Source organism: Manis javanica, chromosome 9, assembly GCF_040802235.1.
Source record: "Manis javanica isolate MJ-LG chromosome 9, MJ_LKY, whole genome shotgun sequence".
Taxonomy (NCBI): Eukaryota; Metazoa; Chordata; class Mammalia; order Pholidota; family Manidae; genus Manis; species Manis javanica.
Window position 1 is genome coordinate 10,638,880 of NC_133164.1, and position 26,016 is coordinate 10,664,895.

Here is a 26,016-nt window from a genome sequence, read left to right on the forward strand (position 1 = left end):
CTTACAATCCAGAAGGCAAATTCCTGGCTGCAGTGATACCAAAGGAATGCTGTGCAGCTTCAACAAGGATGAAGTCAACCAAGGCTGACAGAACCCAGGAGCCCAGCAAAAAGGACTAAAAATGAAACAGGAGGATGTTATAGGGGAGTCTGCTAAAAATAAACTAACATCTATTTAATTAGAACTAACTGAGGCACATATTTTTTTTAAGTTTGTTTTTATTACGACAGACTTTTCAAAATGAGGGAATAAAAACCATGAGTCAAATGCATTAACTTCCATTATTTCTAATTATATTGTAGCATGATTTATTTTTAACCATTAAGCAAAATAAGTGATTAGAATTTTATTAAAGTCAAAGTCTAAAATTTTCATTACCCACTCACACCTGATATTATCTATTATCTTTACCATTATTATTTTATTATGCTAGTGGCTTAAATTTAAACTTTTCTTTGATTAATGTCTATGTTGGAAATCTGGTATCATATAATTAATTAAAAGATAATTGTTAATACTAACACCAAGGTTAACAAAATGAAGCTATTTAAAACTAATAAAATAAGAACAAAAATATTTTTTCCATTTAAGTAGCAAAGAGAAAATACATAAAAACTTACTGCAAATTTTCTGCTTCCATATCTTCTTTCAAATATCCTAAAATTATAAATAAGCAGACTACTGCAGAAAGTATCTTTCAAATCAAGGCAAATTATTCTTCCACATATCAACCTCCAAATCTAGATTGGGATTTAAATAAGAACAGTAAATAAAAGTGAGATTTGTTCAGGTCTCTTTCTTAGCAAATACATTAATGTTTATTTTATACTGCTTATTTTTATACTCAAATTTGAGCAAAATAATGATGTACACACAGAAGAAAAACTACGTATGAGTTTTCCCTAAGAAATGGGCTCAACTCTTTCAAACTAAAAATTTATTCCATATAAAATTATTTTTTATAATAAAATATATTCTCATTATGACAACAGAAAACTTCCTGTAAAAAAATTTAAGACTGTATAGTAAGATTTTAAAAATTATATACATGAGCTGAAATGAAAGGCTAAAAGATGGTAATTTTTATGCTATTTAATAAAGTTGTAGCTGAAAAGCAACTGAGGGATAAACCCAAAACATACATTTCTGAGCTTAATTTTAATGATCAGCCTACTTCATAGCAACTATGTACAAGGCAATTTATGGTAACTGCTGCTACATATTACTAGTTTTGAATTTTAAGGTAATTTAACTTTTAGTTTATTTAAACTAAATCAACCTCTAGTTGGGTGAAAAACTTGCTAACGGGATATAGGACGAAGAAAGAGCTGCTCAAAGGTCTATTTTGAGTCTTCTCAAATGTTTTTGCATTTTTAAAGATAATCCCAACAACATTCACAAAACCTCATCTAATTTTCCCTTCACAATTACCTTATAAGATATGTAAAACAAATATTAACCCTTTCTTTTTTTGCATTATTTTATTTTGGTAAAATATACACAAAGTAATATTTATCATTTTAACTATTTTTAAGTGTACAATTCAGTGGCATTAAGAATATTCACAATGTTGAATACCTATTACTACCATTTCCAGAATTTTTTTGTCATCCCAAACAGAAACTTTGCACCCATTAAACAACCCTACATTCTCCCCTTCCCTTAGCCCCTGGTAACCATGATTCTACTTTCTGTCTCTATGAATCTGACTATTCTGGGTATCTATATAAGTGGAACGAGCCATACAATCTTTGTCCTTTTGATTCTGACTTATTTCACTTAGCATCATGTATGTCCTCAAGGATCATGCTGAAGCATGTATTAGAACTTCATCCCTTTTAATAGCTAAACAATACTCTACTCTATATACTGCATTAAAAATCCATTCATCTGTTAGTGGACATTTGGGTTGTTTCCACGTTCTGGTTACTGTGAATAATGCTGCTACCAACATTGGTAATATTAACTCTATCTTAAGATAGGGAAAAAGAGGCACAGGGAAAGAATTTTACTTATATAGAGTCATACAACCTGTGCTCTTGGCAACAAAGATAGTAATGAGAAAACAGACTATATACCCACTGTCACAACATGTCATATCTGTCTATATTCTAGGCAAGATACCAGGCTGTCTCAGTCATCAGTATAATCCAAAATACGAGGACTCTGGACAGGCTCAGGAATGGCCACTAGAGTTCACTTCACCTGCCAATCTTGCTAAAATGGGGATGGCCACCCACAAATCTATGTTAAGGTCATAGCTGGGATCAAGGAGAACTAGCACCAGGCAGTTAGCAATGACCATCATGGGCACACAGGTGGAACACAGGTGACATCTCCAAATCTCTTTTCTCCTGCAGAAATTCCATGACTGCACCAGAATCACATTGAAACTTTAGGCCAGCACATACTACCATCAACATGATCACGTGAGAAGGAATACATGAGAGCACTTTGTAAGCTGTCCAATACTTCACAAATATAAGATGATGAAGATGACTGTCATCTGCAGAAGAGCAGGTGCAGAAAACATGAAAGACAGTACCAAGTCTCCTATCCCCACATTTAAAAATCTAACAAAAGTATTTTACTCATGGCTGAGCCCTGAAAGTCACTAGGAAAATCTGGAAGATTAAGGAAATTAAGACTTTTCAATTACTAAAACTTAACAAATTGGGTGTATAAAGCTCCATTTTTTTTCCAGCTAATGACAAATAAAACTAGAAGCTACACTTCTATTTTTTTATGCCAAAAAAAAATCTGTTGATAATTTTAATCACAATTAATGATTAGCTGATTAATAGATTAACAATTTACTGAATAATTTAGATGGCATAGGTCCAATAAAGGGAAAAATCAAATAATTGTTCAGTGTGTAATTCTGCCCATTAGTAATACTAAGCCAAGAATTTGATAAATATTCTACTCAGTTGGGTTACGTGTTTCCATGTATGTAATCTGAGCAAAAATAAAAAAACAGGCACATGATATCAAGCCTTTTCCTTTTTCTTTTTTTTAAAATAAAGAATAACTCAATGATTTTGGGGGGTTGATTAGTACAATACAGAGAACACTGGGAAGAAGCACAAAATAGCACTTAACACCCCCTGCCAGTACTCATGTCATAATGGTTATAACTAAGGATACTATTAATTTTTGTGTTATCTGCTTTTTGTTAGAATATAAATCAATGCCATTAACTTGAACTTGAGGTATATACACAACTTTATGCAAAATACTATGCATAAGTAACATTACATTTTAAAATACTGGAAACTGAGTATTTGTGATTTGTATTTTGACTTATGAAACAAAGGAGAACATTCAACTAGGGAGGGTTATACTGATAATAAAGCTCTTAAAGTGAAAACTGTCTTCTTCTCCCTTTGTGCTTAGCACAGTCTACACAAAGTCCGAAGAGGATTCATTATGAGAAGAATGTCAATCAGCTTTAAGACCTGCTTTAGAAGGTACTAATGAGAAAGTAAATTGGAAGGTGAGACTTTGTATTTGTTTTCAAATAAGTTGTCTTAATTTTTCTTCTTATAGAAAAAGTTTAAATCAGTTTATTATAAAAATATCTAAACCATAAATTTTTACATCTTTCAGGTAAAGTCCAGCACTTTGTTTATACAAAGTCTATGAGAAGACGTCAGCAGAAATCATCTAATCTTGAATGGTGACATCATCCATTCAAGTCCTTGGCATAATCCCTCACTGGTAAGAGCAGAGCATGCCTGCATATGCCACTGGTGACCTTTAATAAAAGTTTCAAAAACTGGGAGATTTCTCCTACAGTCACACCTTGCTTATTAGCAAGAATCAGCAATCTAGCTTTCCTTAGCTCTCAAGGGCTAACATTTTATAGTTCTTTGATTACAGAAATCCTTTCTGTGTACTGTCTACAATCACTATTACAAACTCTATGAGCACAGTAAGTGTTCTGGGAAGAACGAAGAGATTCTTGGCCACCAACACCCCACGACAGGAAACGTTAACTATTCATTACTATCTCTTCTACATTACTTCCTATTGTAGGGGATGTATGTACAACTTCATTCATAGAAAATCAGTGAAGGATAGTAGTTTTCCCTGTGTTATCTAGCCCAACAATAACAACTTTGTGCTCCTGGTGATGGAACTGTCTCTGTATCCTGGTGGAGAATTCCCCTTCTTGGGCAGAGGAACCCTGTCCAGCCACCGGGGCCACCCAGCCTTCTGCAGCCCAGGCTGAAGGGGAGGAGAGAGAGGCTCCTGAGCCTAGGCCTTGCTGCTCCAGCATAACCCATCGGCCCACTTCCTAGGAACCCGGGGAGTGGGCGAGGCCAGGACCCGTCACTGCCTCTGCTGTGTCTGCAACAGGCCTCATGGTCACTGCCCTCCCCCAGCTCCTCTGTGGCAGCTGTGGTGGCAGCGACTGCACGGGCAGGGAAGGCCTAGAAGTTACACTTGTAAATAATTTGTTTTGTAACTGCTCTAGGACACCAAAGCTTGTAACTGGTATACAAATAAACCTCTAGGTATCACCAGGATGGTGACTGCTTTCTATGAGGACTAATGGCCGGCTTGCAATCAACAAAGCACTGCTTCCGCACTTCAACATGAAGAACACCAGAGGTAGGATTTCTGCCTTAACTGCCAAAATCAGGGAGATTCTCAACTTGCAGAATAAAGCCCTTCATCAAATGCTCCTCCTGTCCTCATCCAACCTAACCTTGCATTAGTTTCCGACAAGGCCTCCTAGGCAGCACTCCTAAGGGCCTGAAGTTCATACTGCTTCATGGAGTAAATGCCTTTCTCTATATTTAAGTGTCATCCATTCCTTCATAAAAAATGGAAAATGCACATTGCTAAGGCTCTTCAGGGATTTTCCACCCTCTACTGGTCCCGCCTTCATTTATCACCTCCCCACCTCCCAGGGAATTAATGTACACTTGTGTCCCACAGTATCAGGTTCTTACGTATGTGTATGTTCAGATTTCCCATGGCAGAACTGGAACTCCTCAGATCTCTGTGGTAACTCTTATAAATATATGCTAAGAGCTGCTTAGGGGGTTCTAGCACCAGAGTGTGGCTGCTCACATCCCTGGACAGAAGAATGGTTGTCCTCCTCCTAGGCCACTCACCCTCCTTAGAGTATGGATGCCTACAAAGTGGGGCAGCAGAAGGGGATGCTTGCCTACTTAGCCAGATGAGCCAAATAACTTCCCCAAAGCAGGAAGGTAGCAACTCAGGGCCACAGGGCTCTTACCTTCCCTTATAGCTGTAGTTCTCATCTTTTTGAAAAGTACACATTTTTTCTAAATGCCCAGGTCCTACCACTAGACTCTAACTCAGTTAATCTAAGGTGAGGTGCTACCATCAAAATGTATATATACGTACATATTTTCTTTTAAGTTTATCCAGGTGATTCTAATATGCAGCCAGGGTTGAAAACCACTGTATTATAATAACTGAAATAAGACAGAAGCTATACTATATATCCTGATAGAAAGCAGCAGTATGGATAGATAACTGAAAGACCTTCACAGGAACTTGGTGAAGCTAACCTGAGCAATGGTACTAATTACATCACTGTGAAGAAAAGGTGTCCATGTTCAAGAAGTAGATTATTATGAGTCAAATGTTAACCAAGTATTGAGCAAAGAAAAGATGGCAGGTTATATACCATAATTTGCATTATCACTTTGTGACCCCCAATTTGGGCACAGAGCTCTTAAAATCTTTAGAATCTCTAAGTGATGAAAGCCATTTAAAAGAGCTTTCGCTACATTAATGAGGTGACTTTTGGATCACACCTAAGAATGGGTCTGATTGCCAGAGGAATTAACCTTGTGATTAGAGGGTTGGGACTTTCAGTCCCACCCCATGACCTCCAGAGATGGGAGAGGGGCTGGAGGTTGGATCAATAGCTAATGGTCAGTGATCAATCATGCCTCTATAATGAAGGCAACATAAACACCCATAGGGTGGGTTTCAGAGAGCTTTGGGGTTGGTGAACACATGGAAATTTAGGAAGAACCGTGCGTTGGGAAAGAGCGCACACCATTCCCCACACCTTCCCCATGCTTCTTTTTTCCATCTGGATGTTTATCTTTCATCTGTATCCTTTATCATATCCTTTAAATAAGCAGGTAATCCAGTAAGTAAAATGTTTTTCTGAGTTCCATGAGCTGTTCTAGCACATCTATCAAACCAGAGGAGGAAGTCATAGGAATCTCTGGCTTTTAGCCAGTTCATCAGAAGTACAAGTACCTGAATTTTCAAATGGCATCTGAAGTCTGAGGAGGAGGAGGTCGTTGGAACCTCCAATCTGTAACCAGTTGGTCAGAAGCACAGATAGTGATCTGGGCTTGTGTGGGCATCTGAAGCAAGGGGCAGGGGGCAAGGGACAGTCTTGTGGGGCTGAGCCTCAACCTGTGAAATATGCTCTCCAGGTAGACAGTGTATCCTAAGTGAGGTGAGTTGTAAGACACACAGCTATGGTCCCAGAACTGCTTGTTGTTGGTGTAAGGGAACCTCCTCTCAACCCCAGGTTGGAATTTGTATCAAAACAATCCTTTTACAGTCCAAGTCACAAACAAGACCCAGCATCAGCATTTTCAGAGAGATCAGCCTAAATCTTGAAAGCCAGAGAGTTCTGCTCCTCCCAACAGCAAATACCCAAGAGCAATTTCCTTCTTGGTTTAACCACCCTATAAAAGTAATTTTCAGATTCATAATCTGTTAGAGCTAGAAGAGCTCAGATCATCTAATCAATATTCAAACTGAGGCAAGTTTTTTAAATGTTAAGTATGCATTTGTGGGGTAAACTGCAGAATTTCCACAATCTCCCACCTAGCCTTAACATTTACATTTCAGTAGGTGTTTACTGCTGCAGCCTCCTGCAGCCTCTGGGGCAAGGGGTGGGGAGATAACGGCCATTCTCTCCTCCCCTCTGTTCCTGGTACATAATTGGTCTGGGTTCTGCCACTCACCAAGTACCTGCCAATGGATTTCCTCCCAGAAGGGGCTGACGGGAAGGGGAGAGTGCAGTGATGGCAAAGCGTGAGCTAGAGGAGACGCACAGAGCCGAGCCTGGCCAGCGAATTCAAGCAAGCTGTGCGCAATAAAAAAGTTTCCTCCAACCTACCCTTTCCCTTGACTTATTTGGGTTTCACCAGTTTCATGGGGCACTTGCCTGAGGTCAGGAACACCCTTCCCCCTGTAGCTACAGCCTCTAATCATAAAAAAACAGATTTAACATTGTTTTAAATTCTCTTGAAATTATAAATTTCATTCCCATGACTAGATGGTGAAACTGAAAAGATGTGCCTAGTAAAAGGAAATACTACAGTTGCTTCATTATAATCTACTTTGCTAACAAATACCAATAAATGCAACCAGAAAATTAACTTGTTAATGAATATTAGTAATAAATGATATTTCTTCCAAATTTAGAGGCCTTAAGGGAGGACGAACAGCATAAAGGAAGGGCAAATCATGAAAAAATTCTGCCTCCCCTCCTCCCAGAGGCCAGTGAAGCAGAGCTTACCTGAAAGTCATCCTTGACTGCTTGGAGGTCATACACAAAGAACCTCTGACAGTGTGGCAGGAGGAGGGCCAGCAGAAGGGACAGAGCACTGGGGACCAGTAAAAGACTCTTGGACAGAGGCGCCTTGTCTGGAGGGAAAGCGAAAACCACTTTCAGAAAGATGGTTCTACATCGTTTAAAAAACCACATGGGTAAAAAGAAGAGAATTCACTTCATTTGAATTAAGGTGAAGACAAAGTTCACAAACTCTGAAATTTACTTCTTATTTACATATATTTTCAAGACATCTACCTGCAGAGGTAAGTGATCAAAGGACATTGGAAAACAAGTAGAATTCACTGGCAGCGGCTTTCATGTCACTGGGCTCTTAACATGAGACCAAGCCAAGTTTACAGCCAGTAACTTCCACAGAATATCTTTCAGGAAGGTCACCAAAGTGTAAAGAAATAGATGAGGAGTATGTTTTCTATCAAACTGACCACTTACCTTCTGAGCATGCACAGGATTCACACACATAAACTTTTATTTTTTTAAAGTTTAAAAGCAATTAAAAGTGCTAACATTGCTGACAACAATGGCCTACTGAGATTTTCCACCATGTGTACCAAAGTCAGTTTTTCATTTGAGAACCTGGTTTAAACTTACACAGCCTTTAAATTACAGCTCAATTTCCACTTTCTCCATCAGGCTCAGTGAACCATTCTAACCTATGGGATTTTTCCCCCACTCTGCACCCTTCTTTACAGGTACTACCTGAATAGTCAGGGTTTTGTACCTGTTTTGCCTTGCCACCTACATTAAAGATCCCTGAAGGGAAAAATTTGTATCAGAATTCTCTATATTGGCCATAAAGCCTAGCATAGCCCCGTGTGCATATGAAATCAAAGGCAACACCACAGGCAAGTATCAGTGACAGCGACATTCTCAGTTATGTGATTAAAGAATACTTTAATTGTATTCATTAGAAATTCCCTGGTAATAAATTTACTAGTTATAATTGGTAATGTAATCATTGCACTTGTTTAAGAATATAAAATAGCCCAATTATTTCCTCTTTGGTGAAATCTTGCAAAGGTCTAAATGGAAACCATCAGGACAGTGGGTGCATCCTGTCTTCATGACCAGGATGCAGTCAAGGCTCCAGGGCATTGTAAAGCTAATGACTCCCCGTGCCTAGTACCTCAAAAGTACAGGAGAGCACCAGGCTATGAGCTTGACCAAACTGAATTCTACCCTGAGCAGTTTAAATCTCAAGTTTTCTTCACCTATAAAGTGAAGATAAGAGAAGCTACCTCAAAAGTGTTACGAGAAGTAAACAAAATAACGAATATAGAGAAAACTGCTCCTACTAGGGCAGTCACACCACCCCAGGAGAAAGGGCCCCCTTGCTTCAAGGCGAGCTCCTTTGTTATTCCAAGGTGAAAGGAATCCCTGAAAACACGTATGTGATAACTTAAATCAGATTCCTCCTCCTAAGATGAGAAAAAAAACAAAACAAAACCAGTGTGCAGATAGCAACAGGATAACACACAAATAACCAAGAAGTCTCACATCACAGAATACATACATAGTATTACTATGGACAACAAGAAACCTCCAGGCCTGATGGCTTCACTGGGGAATTCTACCAGGCAATTAAGGGATAAATAATACCAATTTTATACAATCTCTTCCACAACAGAGAAAAGGACAGAACACGTCCCAATTCATTTTATGAAGCCAATTATTACCCTAATACCAAAGCCACATAAAGATAGTAAAAGAAAACAGATCAATATCTCTTAGGATCATAGATAGAAATTCTCAAGATTATGTTAGCAAATGAATCCAAATATACATAACCAACTATACATGACTGAGTAAAGTTTACACTGGGAATGGAAAGCAAATCAGTCAATGTAATTCACCCTATCAATAAAGAAAAATGTACCATGTAACTGTATTCACATCCTGCACAATTATCTCTTATTCTATGAAACCAATTTTTGTCAATTCATGAGGCAAATCTGGCGCCTTACTTTTGTATAGTTAATACTAGGCTATCCATCCTTTTGATCTACTCTTACTACTAAAACTAACATTTACCGAGCACTTACCAAGTTCAAAGTACCACACACAGCATTTAAGTGTACTTCCTTGCTTCTGATACAGTTCAGGACCTTTACACCTACTATTCCCTCTACCCAAAATGTTCTTCTCACATCTAGCTTATCCTCATCATCCATTCCTCATTTCAAACAGCATCTCCTCAGAGTGGCTTTCCCTCATGACTTTATTGCTCTGGAGCACATCATCCTGTTCTATTTCATGGCATTTTTTTCTATTTGAAATTCCTCTGTTTACTTCTGTGTCTATCTCCCTCATCAGAATGTAAACTCTATGAAGGTAGGGTCCTTGCTCACTGCTGTATTCCCATACCCAGAACAGCACCTGGCATAGTTTCAGTAAGTATTTGGAAATGAATGAATTACTTAAGGTAGATACTACTCTCTCCAAATTTGTACATACGAGAAAATTGTTACTCAAAAAGTGAGTGACCTGTGTATGATCACAATGGAGCCTGCATTCCACTGAAAGAAAAGGGTGACACAAAGGCTCGAAGGCAGGTAGTTTATTTTGGAATGTGATTCCAGGGAGGAGGAGTGAAGGACACAGGGAATGAAACAGGCAGGGTCAGTACAAGGATTCATTATCATGTTGGGCACCACTCTGAATGGACAGATGTTTCTGACAACTGCTTGATCCTGTAGGATTTTGTAAGAAGCCTTGTGAATGTTTCTCAGAACTATCACCCAGGAAAGAAACAGGAAAGTATTTTCATCCATTATCCCTCAATCATCTAAAGTGGCCATAGAAAAGAAGTCCCATGGGAGGATCAGAGAAATAAGCTTTACCAAACTTGACGGGCTTACACCAAATGAAACTGTAGAAATAGACGGAATAAGAGGTGAGACAGAGCACGCTGAAACGCCGCACAAGAAGGTGTCTGTGGTAATGGCTAGGGAGTGGCAGAACCAGGTTCAAACCCTGACAATCTGACTACAGATAAAACTGCTTCCTATGCTGCACTGCCGTAGAACTCCACAGTCCAAAGGGGTTTTCACTAGCATGGCAGGTTTTAAGTGAAAGACATAATACAGTCACAAACATCAAAAATCAAAATCAAAATGGTGCCCTGTTTAACAAAAAAGGTAAATGAAATTGTGAATGGAGATATAAAAACACTGAAGTCTGGGAAGGGTGCAACACTTATTAAATACCAAACTGATCAAAAAGTTCTTAAATTATACATAAACTCTCTGATCAATAAAACCTCTATCTAGAAATTTAGCCCAAAGTAATTATCATGGGTATGTACAAAGATTTTGCTATAAAGATGCTCATTGCAGCACTGGTTGTAACAGCGAACAGACTAGAAACGAGAGAATAGAGCTCTTGGCTCACGCCAGGAGGGGACAAGAGAGCCCCAGATTTTTATTTTTGTATAAAAATCTACTTTAAGATATTAGAAGAAATAATTTTTGTTTGACTAGTTAATAACTGAGTAAAAAGTTTCCTTAAATCCTTATACACGGAGATAAGGTAAGTTCACGAGCAACCTTCTGGCCTGGGAGGAGCCAGGAAGTGGTTCACACGTGAAGACCCCATGCAGTGATCAAATGAAGGTTGAAAAAAAGGCACTTCTCTGCCACATCCTTCCACCTTTGAAAACAGGGATGTTAGACATTTTAAGAATAATAGACAATGCATTAATGTAAAGTAAAAATGCAAAACATCTAGGACAAAGATAATATAAAACAGTTTAAGATGTTTCCTTTTGGGCCCTTCACCTCATTGGTACTAAGTACACAGCCACCTCTTGTGACAATGAACAGTAGTCAGGGTTTGGTGACTATGAGTATTATCCTAAAATAATTATGACAGTCTATGTGGGTTACTTTATGCCAAGCAGTGTGCTAAAAAAAGCACTTTCTGTGTGATGTCATCTCAGTGAATGCTTACAGTAACCCTGAGGCTGCAGTTAGTTATCTACATACTAACAGGTGAAAAAGTTAAGCAACTTGCCCGAAGTCATAGCTAGTTAGTAGTAGGGGGCTGGGATTTGAACTACAGTTCTTTCTGACAAAAAGGAAAAAGTCTTCTCAGATGTAACAAGGAAATATGATATTTTTATATTATGGCCCATGGTTCAAAGGGATTTTCATTATTACTATTTTTAGTATATTTAATATTTTTATCAAAAAGCTAAACACAGAATTACCATATGACCCAACAAATCCCCTCCTGGTTATACACCCAGCAGAACTAAAAACAGATTTTCAAACAAAAACCTGAATATGCATAGCAGCATTATCATAATAGCCAAAAAGTGGAAATAGTCCAAATGTCCACCAACAGAATGGATAAACAAAATGTTGTACAGCCTTAAAGAGAATATTATTCAGCCATAAAAGGAGTGAAGTACTGATACATGGTACAATAAGGATGAAAACATCATGCTAAGTCAAAGAAACCAGACACAAAAAGGCACCTGTTGCATGATTCCATTTACATGAAATGCCTAGAATTTAAAAATCCATGGGGACGCAAGGCAGTTTAATGGTTGTTAGGTGCAGGGAAAAGCAGGGAATGGAGAGTGACTGCTTAACGGGTAATGGGTTTCTTTTTGGGGTGATAAATCTGCTTTGGAATTAAATAGTGGTTGGTGATGACTGCACAATGTGAATGCACTGGAAATCAACAATTGTATGCCTTAAAATGATGAATTTTGTTATGTGAATTTTACCTGAATAAAAAGATGCATCTTTTATGTACTGAAGACAGTAACCACAGGTCTTGCCATGTGGGCGTTACAGAAGCCTCACAGCTGCAGACAGATGGAGGGGGTAAGGATGGGGTTGGGGGGTCAGTAAGGAGCAACCCTGCAAGACCGCCTACCCCACCGTCAGCCTGTGAGAATTCACTCGTCAGAAACCCCGGTGTGGTCCACACCTCTGAGCAGAGAGGCCGCCATAACCTACCATATTGGTTTCCTACTTCTGACAACTCAAATCTCTGGTAAACTAAGGGTTCCCACAAGAATGCGGTGATCTTAAAAAGTCAAGTCCCAAAAAGTAACTTCCTTAAAGCTTTTCATCAGAAAGGGACTAAACCAAAGTAAGTGTGGAAGTCCACAAAGTGCAGTAACCCATGCACTGCAAGGGACACCTGCTTCCACCATGACTTACTGTCCCGGCTTGTGAGCTTTTTAGAGGAAAACTTAACGAAGCTTATCCTCAGTGACCAAGTCAGGGAAGAGAAATGCCATCTGTTGACCATCTCAACAAAGACTTCCATGAAACTGCCTGGCAATCAAAAGGTCCCATGTATATTATTGTTACACTTATTCCCCCACTATGCTCAAAGTAAAATGCTTTAAGCCGTCCATGAATCTGCTATTTCTAATACACTGGGATGAATTCAGGGTCCCTGAGTGCCTGCCACACTGACCAATCCTCACTCAGGTCACCAAACAACTGAGCAGAGGGCGTGGCTCCTGAAGGCAGCCAATAAACACTTGTTAGGACCAATGCTTTAAAACTGATGAGGAAAATGAACAGGAAAAAAGGCTAAGAAGTTTCCAAAAGAGAGCAACAAAAAGAAAGCGAGGAGAAGGACTGGCCCTCTAGATACAAAAATGTATTCCACAGCTAAAATATTTAGGCAGTGTGAATTAGGAAAAAAGAAAAGGTAAATTATTTTAAAAAGGAAGTTCTCCAAGAGAGCCTAAAATAAAGGCTGGCATGCCAGAAAATAGTGTTTCAAATCTGCAAGTCAGTATCAGTGGCATTAGTCACCTATGCTTTCATTTTGGTCCTGCCACCATGCTGGACACTACTTGGATTTATCCTTCCTAGCGAGATTTTACACATACATAAAGTCTTTCATTATGTATAAAAGCAGTAATTGTTAAGTTCTAATTGGAAAAGGAATACAATTATAATGAAATAACTTTGAAAGCCAAAAGAAGTAAGCAGGAGAAAGTGTTACCTTCTCAGATGATTAATGTAGACTAAATTGGTCTCTTTGGGGAAAAGGTGCAAACAACACATATCCGCAAGATGGAAAAACCCAATTTTGATTTTAAAACTTTGATGATCCAAGAAACATCTTCCACTCCTCTCCGATGAAAAATCATGAGAGAACCAACCCCAAAAGTCTTAAAATCCTGTACATGCCCTTTCAGTGTCTAATCTGCTTATGAGTAGAGATGCTAATAAACATCTTTAACCACTGGTGCTAAGATTGGCTAGTTGATGGGAACAAAAAGCCCCACTTAAACTCTAAACACTAAAATCAGTTCCAAAGGGGTAAAGGAATCAAACAAAAGCAATGAAACTAAAAAGAGCTAGATAAAATTTCAATTCAAGAAGACAGACTCATACACCTGTCCACTTTCCCTCCTTTCCAAAGTCATACTGACATAAAAGAACCCTTGAAACACCAGAGGAATGTCTCCTCCCAAACGAGTCCCAGGAACTAATCAACAAACACCAAGGCCTGGGGAGGAACATGAGCAATCAGAATTATTCATCAGAGTAGAGTATTTCTTAAACTTCAATCATTCCCATCATAGCACCACAATTTTTGCTGTATCACAGTATAACCGATTCTATTATTTAATATTTTTATTTAAATCGCTTTACTATGATTTAGTTAAAAACATAAAGTTTCCTTTATGTAAATAAATGCAAAACAAGTGTCACTTTGTCATCTGTAGGTGGTAACTATAAAAATAAACACACTTTATTAAATTCTAACTAACATTTTACCACAGAGAGCTATGGGCCTGCTTCCTGTTAGCGGCTATTAGAAAGGTATTTCACTCTAGCACCTAATTGAGACTTTCTCTTTGATACAATCTGGGCAAAAAAGAACTGAAAAGGGAGTCATTATCTTATTTGTTTTGGTGGTTCATAATGGTGGGCCCACATCCTGTTTAAACCAACCTCTTGTAGCATAAGTGCCACACGTGCAGTGTGATAGCTGGACCACTACACTGTAAATACACACAGCAGGTCACAAATTAGGAATCATAGAGTACAGAAGAGACACACATGTTCTCAGGCTAATTTCTTGTTTTCACAGTGGAGTCTACTGATTGTGCCAAAAATTGATAAATTTAAAAAAAGGAATTTTGTCCATTATTACAATTATAAAGGTAATTACTATAAGGGAACGAGACCAAAGCTAAAAGATGAAGGAGAGGTTGGAGGTATGTAAATTCCTCATCTTTCACTATGGGGAATCTATAAACAGAACCAGGAGTTGACAAATCAATAAAGGCATAAATACATCATTTAAAGCAGTAACAGTAGTTATAATAGAAACAGCAAAGAAAAAGGAACTTGAAAGTGGTTACTCTTAGTAAGAATTCATATTACATCCTTATTTAAAAATTTTTTATTATATGCTTATATCATTCTTACACACACACACACACACACACACACACAGAGGATCCACGGGGAAAAACAATCTACATATCTTCCAAACTGTCACTGGGATTGAGAAGAGTATTTCATATTTCATTTTGTATTCTTCTGGGTTATTTGTACCAGCAATATTTATTATCTTCACAATTAGAAAAAAATATGATACAAAAAATGTTAGAATGAATATTTAACAGCTCCCAATAAATTTAGGACTTAATAAAAAATATGAATTTGGCCAAATAAAATTTATGACCTAAATTCCTTTATTTTAATGACTTATTTATGAATGAAAACCTTTTATGAAGAAACCTGATGAGTAAAATTAAAAGGCAACTGACAAGTGGTTAAAATATTTGTAACATGCACCAAGACAAAAGCTAATACTATTAAAGGGCTTTTATACGTGAACTTTTTTAAAAACCAAAAAACACTAATAGTCCAATAGAAAAGAAAATGGGCAAAGAAATAAATGGTCAAATCAGTTTAAAAAATGCATTAAAATAGCCAGTAAGTATGCAAGAGAGAAAAAAGTTCACTTTCCCAGGCATTCAGAAAAATGCAGATCAAGACAACAAAATACTTTTTAATCTCTTTGGCAAAAATTATTTTAAATTTATCATGCCCAACTGTTCCAAGAGTTTGTGAGAAAGATAAACTCTTCAACCGCTGAAAAGTGTAGTAACACATCCTTTGTGGAAGGATCTGGCAATACAGATCAAGAGCTTAAGAACATTTCTATTCTTCAATTCTGCAACTCCACATTTGTGATCATTTCTTTAGGATGCAAAGAGGTGATCGATAATTTAGCTATAAAGATGTGGTGTTCACCGCATTGTTTACATGGGAAAACAATGAAGAAAACATTTTAATATAACATGTTATAATCCTTCAGTCATGATTTTGTAAGATAATGCAGCACAACAAAATGTATATTTGAATGCCATTGCCATGAAAGTGTGCATGTGCACAGACGTGTGTTTCTAAGAAAAAAATGCATACGTAAGCACTCAGAAGGAAGAAGTCTGAAAGAATGAGCATTAAACTATCAGCAATGGTTATTTAGGTGGGGGAGTAATTACATGGATTCCTTTCTATATTATATATTTGTGTAATTTTTAAATTTTTTGGCAGCAATCATGTCAGTTTTGTAATAAGGCAAAACAATGTTAAAGTCAACATTGAACATTATTAATATAGGGCAAATTCATTTAAGAAACTTAAATGAAAACAGCAAAATATGAAACTATATATGCCCTATTTTGCTCTTAAAAATGTTTCTACACATATGTACGGGTGAAAAAATTTACACAACACCAATATGTAAACAGGGATAAACTCTGGGCAGTAGAATGAAATGGAAATTTGTTTCTTATATTTCCCAAATTTTATATAATGAAAAACCATACAAAGAATTATTAAAGTTAAATTTCTTTGTTGCAGGGCCACTAAGGGTCTTGGATGTGCTAATCTGCATTATTAACCTTTAAAAAAACATGGTAGACAATATTAAGGATATACTTGACTACAGAACCCTTTCCAAATATTAATAGTGTGCTCTTTCCACTGTGTCATGCTACAGTCAAGGGAGTAAAATGACAAAACCACTGAAAAATGGCTGAGAACAGTGACAATGTAACATAAAAGCTGAGGAAAAATGTCTGGGAAAGAGAATCCTGATTTAAATGAAGGTAAAATTATAACTCATTTACAATCATAATTTAAATGAGGGTTAAAACTTCAGCAATGTATATAGCATGGTGACTAGAGGTAATAGTATAGTATTGCACACTTGAAGTTTGCTGAGTATATTTTACATGTTTTCACCACACAAAAAGATAACTATGTGATAGATGTTAATATGCCTATAGTAATCATTTCACAAAGTATACACACAACGAAACTTAGCATATAATGTAAATACATAAAGTTTTGTCAATTATATCTCAATAAAGCTGGAAAAATTAATTAACAATGTAATTTTGCTATAAAAATAAACTTAAAACAATTTTTTATTAAGGTATTATTGATATACAAAGACAATTTGTTTAATTATAAAAACTTAAGAGTCCGTTACTGTACCAGCATTCCACAAAGCACATTTCAGAGATGCTGGAGTAAATTATTTACAATATATTATTTATCAGGTTGTACTTATTAAAATTCTATAGAAATTCATTTTTAAAGTAGCTTGATTTAAGGTAGGTTCCACCTTCATTACTAAAACTGATATTGAAGACAAGTTGAAGAAGGAAGATAACTTGACTAAAAAAGGGAAGTGAAGGGAAATAGAATATGCAAATAAAAATAAGTATAGTGCATTAGCTACTACAAAAAGATTCTAATTAGGACATAAAATATCTCTACTGAAAGCAAAACTGAATCTTGGCTCTGATTAAGGAGGAATGGGTTCAAAGCCATTAAAAGGACCATGCTGGAGCACAGGGGAAAACAGCTGCAATGGCTGGTCCTGGGGAAGGCATGAGAAGCAACGTGCCAGGACACAGTGGTGCAGTTCTCCATGACTCAGAAATCAGCCCCACTGCTAAGCTGAGCTATGACATTCAGCACTGGCTTAGGGATATCTCAGTGGTTAAGAGAGAGAAATGCAAATAAATTTCCTTGGGTCTGAGAAGCAGGAGTGTGCATCAGTTCAGAAAACAGAGTATGAAGCCAAACTGGGCTCAAATTCTAGTTGTGCTTCTCACCATCTATGTGTGTGATCTTGGGAAAGTTACTTAAATATCTGTGCCTCAGCTTCCTCATTGGCAAATTGGGGAGAATCATCATCCTACCTCATCAGATTGTCCTGAGAATTAAATGAGTTGCCATATGTAAACTACTTAGAACAGAGCCCACATAAGAAAAATTTATGATTACAGTATGTGTTACATCAATAAAACTAACAGTAATTCACAGTACTGATGAAAAATTATAAATTATATAGATATGTAGAACACTGACTCAGATGATGATTCTTTTTCCTACATGTTTTTCTAAGGTTTAGAAGTTATACTGCCATTGCTTCTCATCATTTCCTTTAAAGGATATAAATTTATATTCAGTTATGGAGTTAAGCAAACCTGGGTTCAAATCCTAGCTCTTCCACATACCAGCCAGGTGATTTTAGATAAATTATGTTCTGAGTCTCAATATACTCATTTGTGGGGTCGGAGGAAAAAACAGTAACAGTACCTAGAGTTACTCTGAAAATTAAATATGGTAACTTAAATAAAGCAATCTTTTCTCCCTTAAATTTCTGGGTAAGTTATAAATATCATTTGGAACTGGAATTTGTTGATATATATCAAGTTATAAAACAATACTCTTTATTTAATCTTCTGTCATTCTAGGAACATCTGAAAATTACGAGGCTCTCAGCATTACTACAATAGAAAAAAGGGAGGGAAACACCCACCTAATTCTGCAAGAATAGCACACCAAAGACATGCTTATGACAAAGGAGAAAAAAGCAGAATACACACAGATTCACTGCAATTACATTTTAAAAGTCTGGTCTGTGAAATAGAAGCAAGTTACAAAATAGTGTTCAAGTGTGGTAATTTTATTTTTAATTATTTGGATATTAATTTTCGCACTAGAAAAACTATAAACAAGATGTCAATAAATGCTATTTGTATGTCTTCCAACTTTCCCATATTTCAGAATTTTCTTTGATGAAAAAGTACCCATTTCATAATAAGAAAATCAGTTCACTGAAAACAAAAATATAATACATAAGGGGAAAAAGATGAAGAAAATTAAATGAAATGCCAACAGTGGTTTTTCTTTATCTTGAAAACTTTCTATAATGTGGTTAATCTTACCTTGAGACAGAAAGAAATGTTTTTAAAAGCATCCTCCCTCCAGCTTGTCCTAATACACGTCCTTCCTTTCCAGCTAAAAATCACTGGATAAATTAGCATATTCTTTGAGAGTTTTAAGGATACACTCCTCCAAAACATAAGAAATGCGGAAGTAGTTTATCTCCAAGATCAAGCATTAAAGGCAACTGTGCAGGGTTTGGGCAAGCCAGGCTGCTGAGTTAACCCTTTTCTGCAACAATGAATGACATTAAAGCAGAAATACATATATGCTAAAGTCACCTTTAAAGAGGCCAGCCAAGTGAATCTTGGCCCCCAAAACAGAAATCCAACTAAAATAAGATGGAAAAGCTAGAGTTTCCACTAAGGCGCCAAATACAAGGAGTGTTGCGTACCAATGGGAGGGCCACACCAACACACAGAATTTACAAAGAAAATTAATCAAAAGCAGTTCCATGACTCAGACTCCCCTCACAGTCAGCTTATGAATATAGAGAGTGAGTGGAACGGTGGAGAGGACATGCCAAGGAAGATGTGCAGAGTGAACCTCCAGGTGCTGTGAGTACAACCACACTCTCAGCAAGCCGAGTGGAGGCTCAAAGGGCCTGTTGAGTGACTCCTGAGGTGGGGGTACAGTGGGTTTCCACCCAAGGAAATCTGGAGAGCAGAGGGAAGGGAGCGGTATTGATCGCTGGGATCAGAACCCACAACCAAGGCAAAGACAGAAACTCCAGCGGAGCAGAGGAGGATCCCACGCACGCCCAGCGGCGGGGTCAGCTGTGGCTCAGCCAACAGTGCCACCAGGCAGGCCAGCAGGACCTCCAGGAGGAAACTGTGAGTGGATCCAAGTTCCTAGGAGCTAAGGAAGAGTCACCACATAAGCCACCAACATAAAGATGCATCCTCCCAGGTGAGTGGGGTAGTGGGTACAGGAATCCCTCCAGAGGCGCCAGGGCCCACAGCACAGCGGCTTCAGCCACGGGCCAGGCTCTGAGAGCCACAGAACAACCCTAGCTCCTCCCTATTCCCTCCTCCACCCTCCCCACCCCACCTAGAATCTCATAGGATCAGAGGCAGAAAATATAGTCCACAGAGGAGAACACAAATGGACAGAAGCCAACGCACCCCTTTCCCACACAGCGACTGGTTGCCAACTACAAGACTTCACTGGAAGAAAGATGGAGAAGTCTTACCTTTGAAGACTGAAGTGTTGATTAAAATATTGAACTGGATACTTCCCATTTTTAAATTGAGCCTATGTTTTGTGACTTCTGCTCCCTAAGGTGACTGCCACTCAAAGGTTCGTTTTGTCTTTTATTCATTAGTGAGTCCTGAGCACCTAGAACTGGCGTTGGCTCACAGGAGTGCTCATTAAACAGCTGCTGAATCAGTAACTTGAAGAGTAAAGCCACAAGGTCTGATACCTTTTTATAAAGGCAAACAACTTTCCAAGCTAAGTACATTTTAAAGAGATGGTAAAAGACAAAACAAAGATTTCTTCTGATTATCTTCTACAAGCTATTATTCGACGCTGAATACCTAGTTAAAGAAAGAACGTATCAGTAACAACAACGTTTGGTACCTCCTGAGAGCACAAAAACAGCTGCGGTGGTAAATTTTCAAGGATCCTAAAGCTGACACGAAGGTGGAGGGTGCAGGTCTTGGATGACCTCGCCAGCCCTTACGGCTTCACCCATCTCCAGAATGAGATGAACATCCTTACCCCAGACGGACGCCACTGGACCTCAGATTCATCAAACTTCCCTAACTGCATTGGACTCCAGGCTCTCTACCCAATGCTTTGGGTCAAAAACAATTTCACTCAAGGAAAAGTTCCAGCTCAGTTGAAAACTGTATTTCTCAACTCTAATAAATTTGCATGGCTCCCATCTCAGTGTTTTGTGAATCTTGGTTAGCAAGACACCCAAGCATCTGAGTCTTCCAGGGGCTGAGTGTGGCTGGGTCTCCCTGAGACTGACCAGGTGCCTATCCCTATGGCCCCTCTCGCTATTTCCACTCTACCTCGGGTTCACTCCTTACCTCAACAAAGCAGGTTTTTGTTTTTTTTTTGAGAGAATATCTCTCATATTTATTGATCAAATGGTTGTTAACAACAATAAAATTCTGTATAGGGGACTCAATGTACAGTCATTCATCAACCCCAAGCCTGTATCTGAACAGTCTCCAATCTTCTGAAGCATAACAAAAAAGTTCTTACATGGTGAACAAGGTCTTACACAGTGAATCGGTTCCTACATGGTGAACAGTGCAAGGGCAGTCATCACAGAACAACAAAGCAGGTTTTGACTTTAATGAGTCACTGAAACTGCTCTCCTTAAAGAAGCTAGCAACCCATTAAGGACAAATCCAGTAGGCTCTGAGGATACGACAGAAACGAAGTAGATGTGCTCAGGAGGTATGAAGAGAACCAGTTGAGTATGGAATTTAAAAATAAAAGTCAAGCAGTACAGAATTTTAGAAAGAGATGTTCATGGAGGTCACTGCAAGAGAACATGCCACCAAGATAAGGACTAAGAAGCACCCGGTGGATCTGTTGGCAGTGAAGTCCCTGGTTACCTCATCCAGAGCGGGTGGGCGGGGAGCAGGGTGGGTGCAGAACCAGGCTGCGAGCCAGCAGACAGCACAGCCATGCCGCAGTGCATGGCCATCAAGGACAGCTGATCGCGTGCAGCGGGGTAAAGTGTGAGGGGAAGTGAGAAAGGGAATAAGGTGAAGACCATCCCGTAAGACCAATGGATGGGTTATACTTTTGTATTTTTAAGAAAAAACTCATAAGGATCCAGTTACACACACCTAACCCTGGTCTAAGAGCTGTACACATATTAACCCTGTTAAGCTTCACAACCACACAATAAAATAGCTAATAAAAATCACCTCCTTTCACAGATAAGGGATCTAAAGTACTCTGGGAGTCTATGAAAGCCCACAAAGCACCACAGGTGCAGACATCAGCTCTAACCACATGCCAGGCTCATTCTTCAGAGGAAGGAATGAAGACAAGCTAGAAAAGGCAGCAGAGGGAAGGAAGAATAGGTGGGCGGGGGTCAGCTAGGAGAAAGGCGCCTCGTTCTTTTAGATGGGAGGAAAGAAGCAAAGTCTTCATACCTGAAAAACCCTTAATGACCTTTCACCAACCAGCTCAAATACTGTCTGCTTTGGGAAGTCAACAACTGTTAGAAGTGTGGATATAACAGGTGAGGGAGAGGCTGTCCCAGGTGACAGCCCTTTTTTTTGGGTGGTTAAGAGCAAGATGGGTACGGAGCCTGGGAAGAGTCCTGAGGACAGGCATGAAGAGGAAAGAGCACAGGGAGGTAACCGAGTCCAAGAAACGGAACTGAGCAAGTGTGCCAAGGACCCGGCTCAGGGGCCCCGCCGCACAGTAACAGGAGGCGGGGGTTTTGCTGGATGAGTACCGCGGGAGTATCCCAGAGTGCCAGGTCTCTGAGAGTCTTGACGAGAAAGCAACTTGGGTAACTGACTACAGGTTCCAGACTGCATATGGGAGATGCCAGAAATGGGCTATAAAGTGGAGACAACCAGATCACGACTCTGGTGCTGCGAGTCACTGTGGTCAGAGGGTGAAAAAGCTGCTGGAGTTTGTTTACAACAAAAGAGGGCAAATCAAATTGGACTGGGGGGAAAAGAGAGGTTTCTCCTACAGGAATACCCATCTCTGCCTACTCTGTTTTCTCCTCTTTTCTTCTTTCTTTTTTTATTAAGGTACCATTGATACACAGTCATATGAAGGTTTCACATGCAAAACATTGTAGTTACTACATTCACCCAAATTATCAAGTCCCCCTCATACCCCATTGCAGTCACTGTCCATCAGTGTAGTAAGATGCCACAGAGTCACTACTTGTCTTCTGTGGGCTACACTGTCTTCCCCGTGACCCCTCACACCACGTGAACTGAACATAATACCCCTCAACCCCCTTCTCCCGCCCTCCCCCACCCCTCCCCTTTGGTAACCGCTAGTCCCTTCTTGGAGTCTGTGAGTCTGCTGCTGTTTTGTTCCTTCAGTTTTGCTTCGTTGTTATACTCCACACATGAGGGAAATCATTTGGTACTTGTCTTTCTCCACCTGGCTTATTTCACTGTGCTTTCTCCTCTTTCTCAACTATCTCTTAGATATTGGAATTGCCTAGCTTTGTCCTTGGCCTTCTACCTCTACTCACTGCTTCTTGTGTCCTCATTCACATTCAGGGCCTACCTCCCACTTAACTAACTGTTCATGCCCAGTGCAGTTCCCTCTCTCCAAATGTTCCTTGGGTATCTCCAACTGGACTTTATAGATTCCTCGACATTAAACACGTCCAAAATCAACCTCACCTTTCCCCAAAATGAGCTCCTCCTTTTCTGCATTCCCTATCTGAGTGAATGGTCATACCATCTGTCCACCCAAAGTCACCTTCAACTGCTCTTTAAACTCCCAAATCTGTAAGATTTACTGACACAACCTACCTGCTTACACATCTTTATAATCCTTCTCTCTCCTGTCCTGTCTCACTGCTACCATCTTAATCAGGGCCTTCAGCAACTGCTGCTGGACTCTGACTATTCTCTCTGCCCCTCCTGCTGGCCACCCTCTTGCCTTGATCTAAATCTGTTTGTGCGTTAGAATCACCCAGGAATGCTTTAAAAATTCAGATTTCTTATGCCCACATTAGCCCTTCTGAATCTGACTCTCTGGAGATGGGACCCAGGAATCTGGACATCCAGAAAGCTCCATGGCTGACTTTTTTGCAGCCAGGACACAGGCAGTGTTTGGAAAACACTGCTTCCATCACCCACAACAATCTCTGTCTTCCCTCCTACAGCTGTGTGAAGCATCGCCTCCGCAGAGCAGAGCTCCAGATCGCCCCTCCTACTGCCTCCTGGGACGCTGCTTGGCCATTCACTCCTGTCTATATTCCTGAAGAGGTGCCTCGCCCCTCCCGGGCTTCTCCTGGCTCCTCCTCTTTGCCTCCTTCTGCCCCCAGTTCTCTTCTCACCTGCCCTCCGAATGACTTCACTGCACACTTCTTAGGAACTGCTCATCCAGCCATAATCAGCAACCCTCTAATTCATCACCTCCTGTCTCTGTGCCAGGCCCTGACCCTCAGAGAGACCCTCCCCACTTAAATGCCCGACAGTCTTACTCATCCCTCAAGAGTCAGCTCATATATCACCTCCACTGGGAAATCTTCTTTAAACTGTGCCTCTCCTCCTCCAGCCCCACTCGCCTACCCTGCAATAAATCCGCAGCACCAAGTACAGCAGTTGTTTTCTTTTTACAAATTTTCTCCAGTAGACACTGAACCTCTTGATGGTGGGAGCTCTACCTGGAATATATCAACATGAAATCAGTGTTGGATGAGTCCATCATTACACAGTGAATAAGTAATGGGAACACTTATTAATAAAAGTAATAAATGATACATCTATTACCCAACACAAGGTTGACTGGTGTAGCATTGTCTAAAATAAGCAAGGAGTCTAGAGTCAGTTAAGAACATGATTCCTATGCAGTTTTACCCAGTCATGATTACATGACTGGAGAGACAGCAACAGTTTCAAAGACATGGTGACAGGTGCCCTTCCCTCAATTCACTGCCCTGGTGGCACCAGCTTTCTTTATAGTGCCTTGGTGTGCCTGCCACAGTCTTTGTGCTTGCTGTTCCCTTCTGAAAAACGCACATTTTGTAACAAACTCTGACATGGCTGGCTCCTTCAAACCATTTGAGTCTCAGCTCAAGTGCCACCTTCCCAGGTACCTTTCCTGCCATCATTTGTTACAGCAGTACACCCCCATAACCTCAGTGTATGCCATTACTGTCTTATTTTCTTCATGACATTCACCAATATGTGAAATCATGTTATTTGTTAATTTATTTGATGTTAGTCTCCTTTATCCTCTTATCCTCTGTACACAGTGTGTGACTTAATGGCGGGAGTCAATAGACACTTATAGAATAAATTAATTAATGAGAGAAAGGGAAGGAGAGGAAAGCAGGTATAATACTTACACAACATTGTCTACTAGTCACAAAATGTGGGAAATATGCAGGTGGTAGGACAGGGCAGGGATTTTTTCCTTGAAAAGAGAATGTCATTCACCATCCAGGGGGCAGAGGGAGGCAGAATATTCTTCCTCAGGATACTTATTTGGGATAAAAACTTCGACTTACCAAAGAGCCACACAACATCTCTAAAGGAAATCATTTCTCTCTCAGTAGATGGCCTTGTAAAGAAAAATTTTAAAGCAGGATAACTGCTCACACCTACTTGCTAAAGAGCAGTTCTGAAAGAGCTGTGCCTTAACCCCACTGTGAGCACTGGAACTAAGACTTGTTCAGTGTCATGGCCCCAGCACCTAGAACCATTTCCAGCCCCACAGGAGGTGCTCAGAATGTTGCGAAGTGAGCACATTAAGACATGGCCTTCTGAGGAATAGCCATTCCATCAATTCTTACGCTGCAGGGCAAGACAGCTGAGGAGGAGCCCTTGGCCTAGGCCTCTCCCTGAGCAGCAGTTTTATTCCTACAATTCAATCCTCATCAATCTTGTGCCATAAGTGATCAAGTATTACCTTCCAGTCACCCTGTATCAAATCTGAATAAACTTTGCCGGTGTAATGGCTAATACAGTAATCAGTAACAGATTTCTCTTGCCTTTTGTTCACTGAACTTTGGTCAGTGAGGAAGGATAGCTCAAAATGCTGAAAGAAAGACCTAAATTTGAAAAATTCCACCATTAATTTTGTATCCACCAGTGTATGTGGCTCACTGTGTAATCCCCAGGAAAATTATACCACCTTCTGGAGTGTCAGTTTCAATAGTCATAATGTTCTTCATCCAAAGGGCAGTTTGGGGAAGACAAATTAACTAATAGTTGCAACCTACTTGGAGGCCAATGCTTGAAAGATGCAATAAACCAAGTCAATTATGAAACAAGGGAAATCATAAATATTATATTTCAAAAACCTTTAAAGTTGAGAAAGGAGGCATATTTAAAATTATGCCTGCAGTCTGATACTAACTCACTCTTAGAGGAAGACGTGCATTCTCAGAAATAGATTCCTAACATTCACAAGAGATCTTTAATATTAGGAAATGACAACTATTTCTGTACTCGGCCAAGATTAACTTCACATATTTAAAGATATGAGGTACTAACAATGACA

The 26,016-nt window shown here is 39.3% G+C and overlaps 1 protein-coding gene and 1 pseudogene across 4 annotated transcripts in view; both read right to left on the minus strand.

Moving 5' to 3' along the window:
• The window catches only part of UBAC2 (UBA domain containing 2), a 158,067-nt gene that overhangs the window by 130,861 nt on the left and 1,190 nt on the right, over window positions 1-26,016 (minus strand). For 2 of the 4 annotated variants that reach the window (XM_037024877.2, XM_037024875.2), the window contains exons 2-5: window positions 24,081-24,175; window positions 7,535-7,662; window positions 621-657; window positions 6-115 (exon numbers count right to left, since the gene is read on the minus strand). In XM_037024877.2, the coding sequence (XP_036880772.2) occupies window positions 6-115; window positions 621-657; window positions 7,535-7,662; window positions 24,081-24,175 (370 nt within the window). Of the gene's footprint in view, window positions 1-5; window positions 116-620; window positions 741-7,534; window positions 7,663-24,080; window positions 24,176-26,016 lie in introns of all 4 variants that reach the window. The other 2 variants (XM_037024876.2, XM_037024878.2) reach the window with 2 other exon arrangements.
• On the minus strand, window positions 2,690-7,528 carry LOC140843346 (ADP-ribosylation factor-like protein 5A pseudogene; annotated as a pseudogene).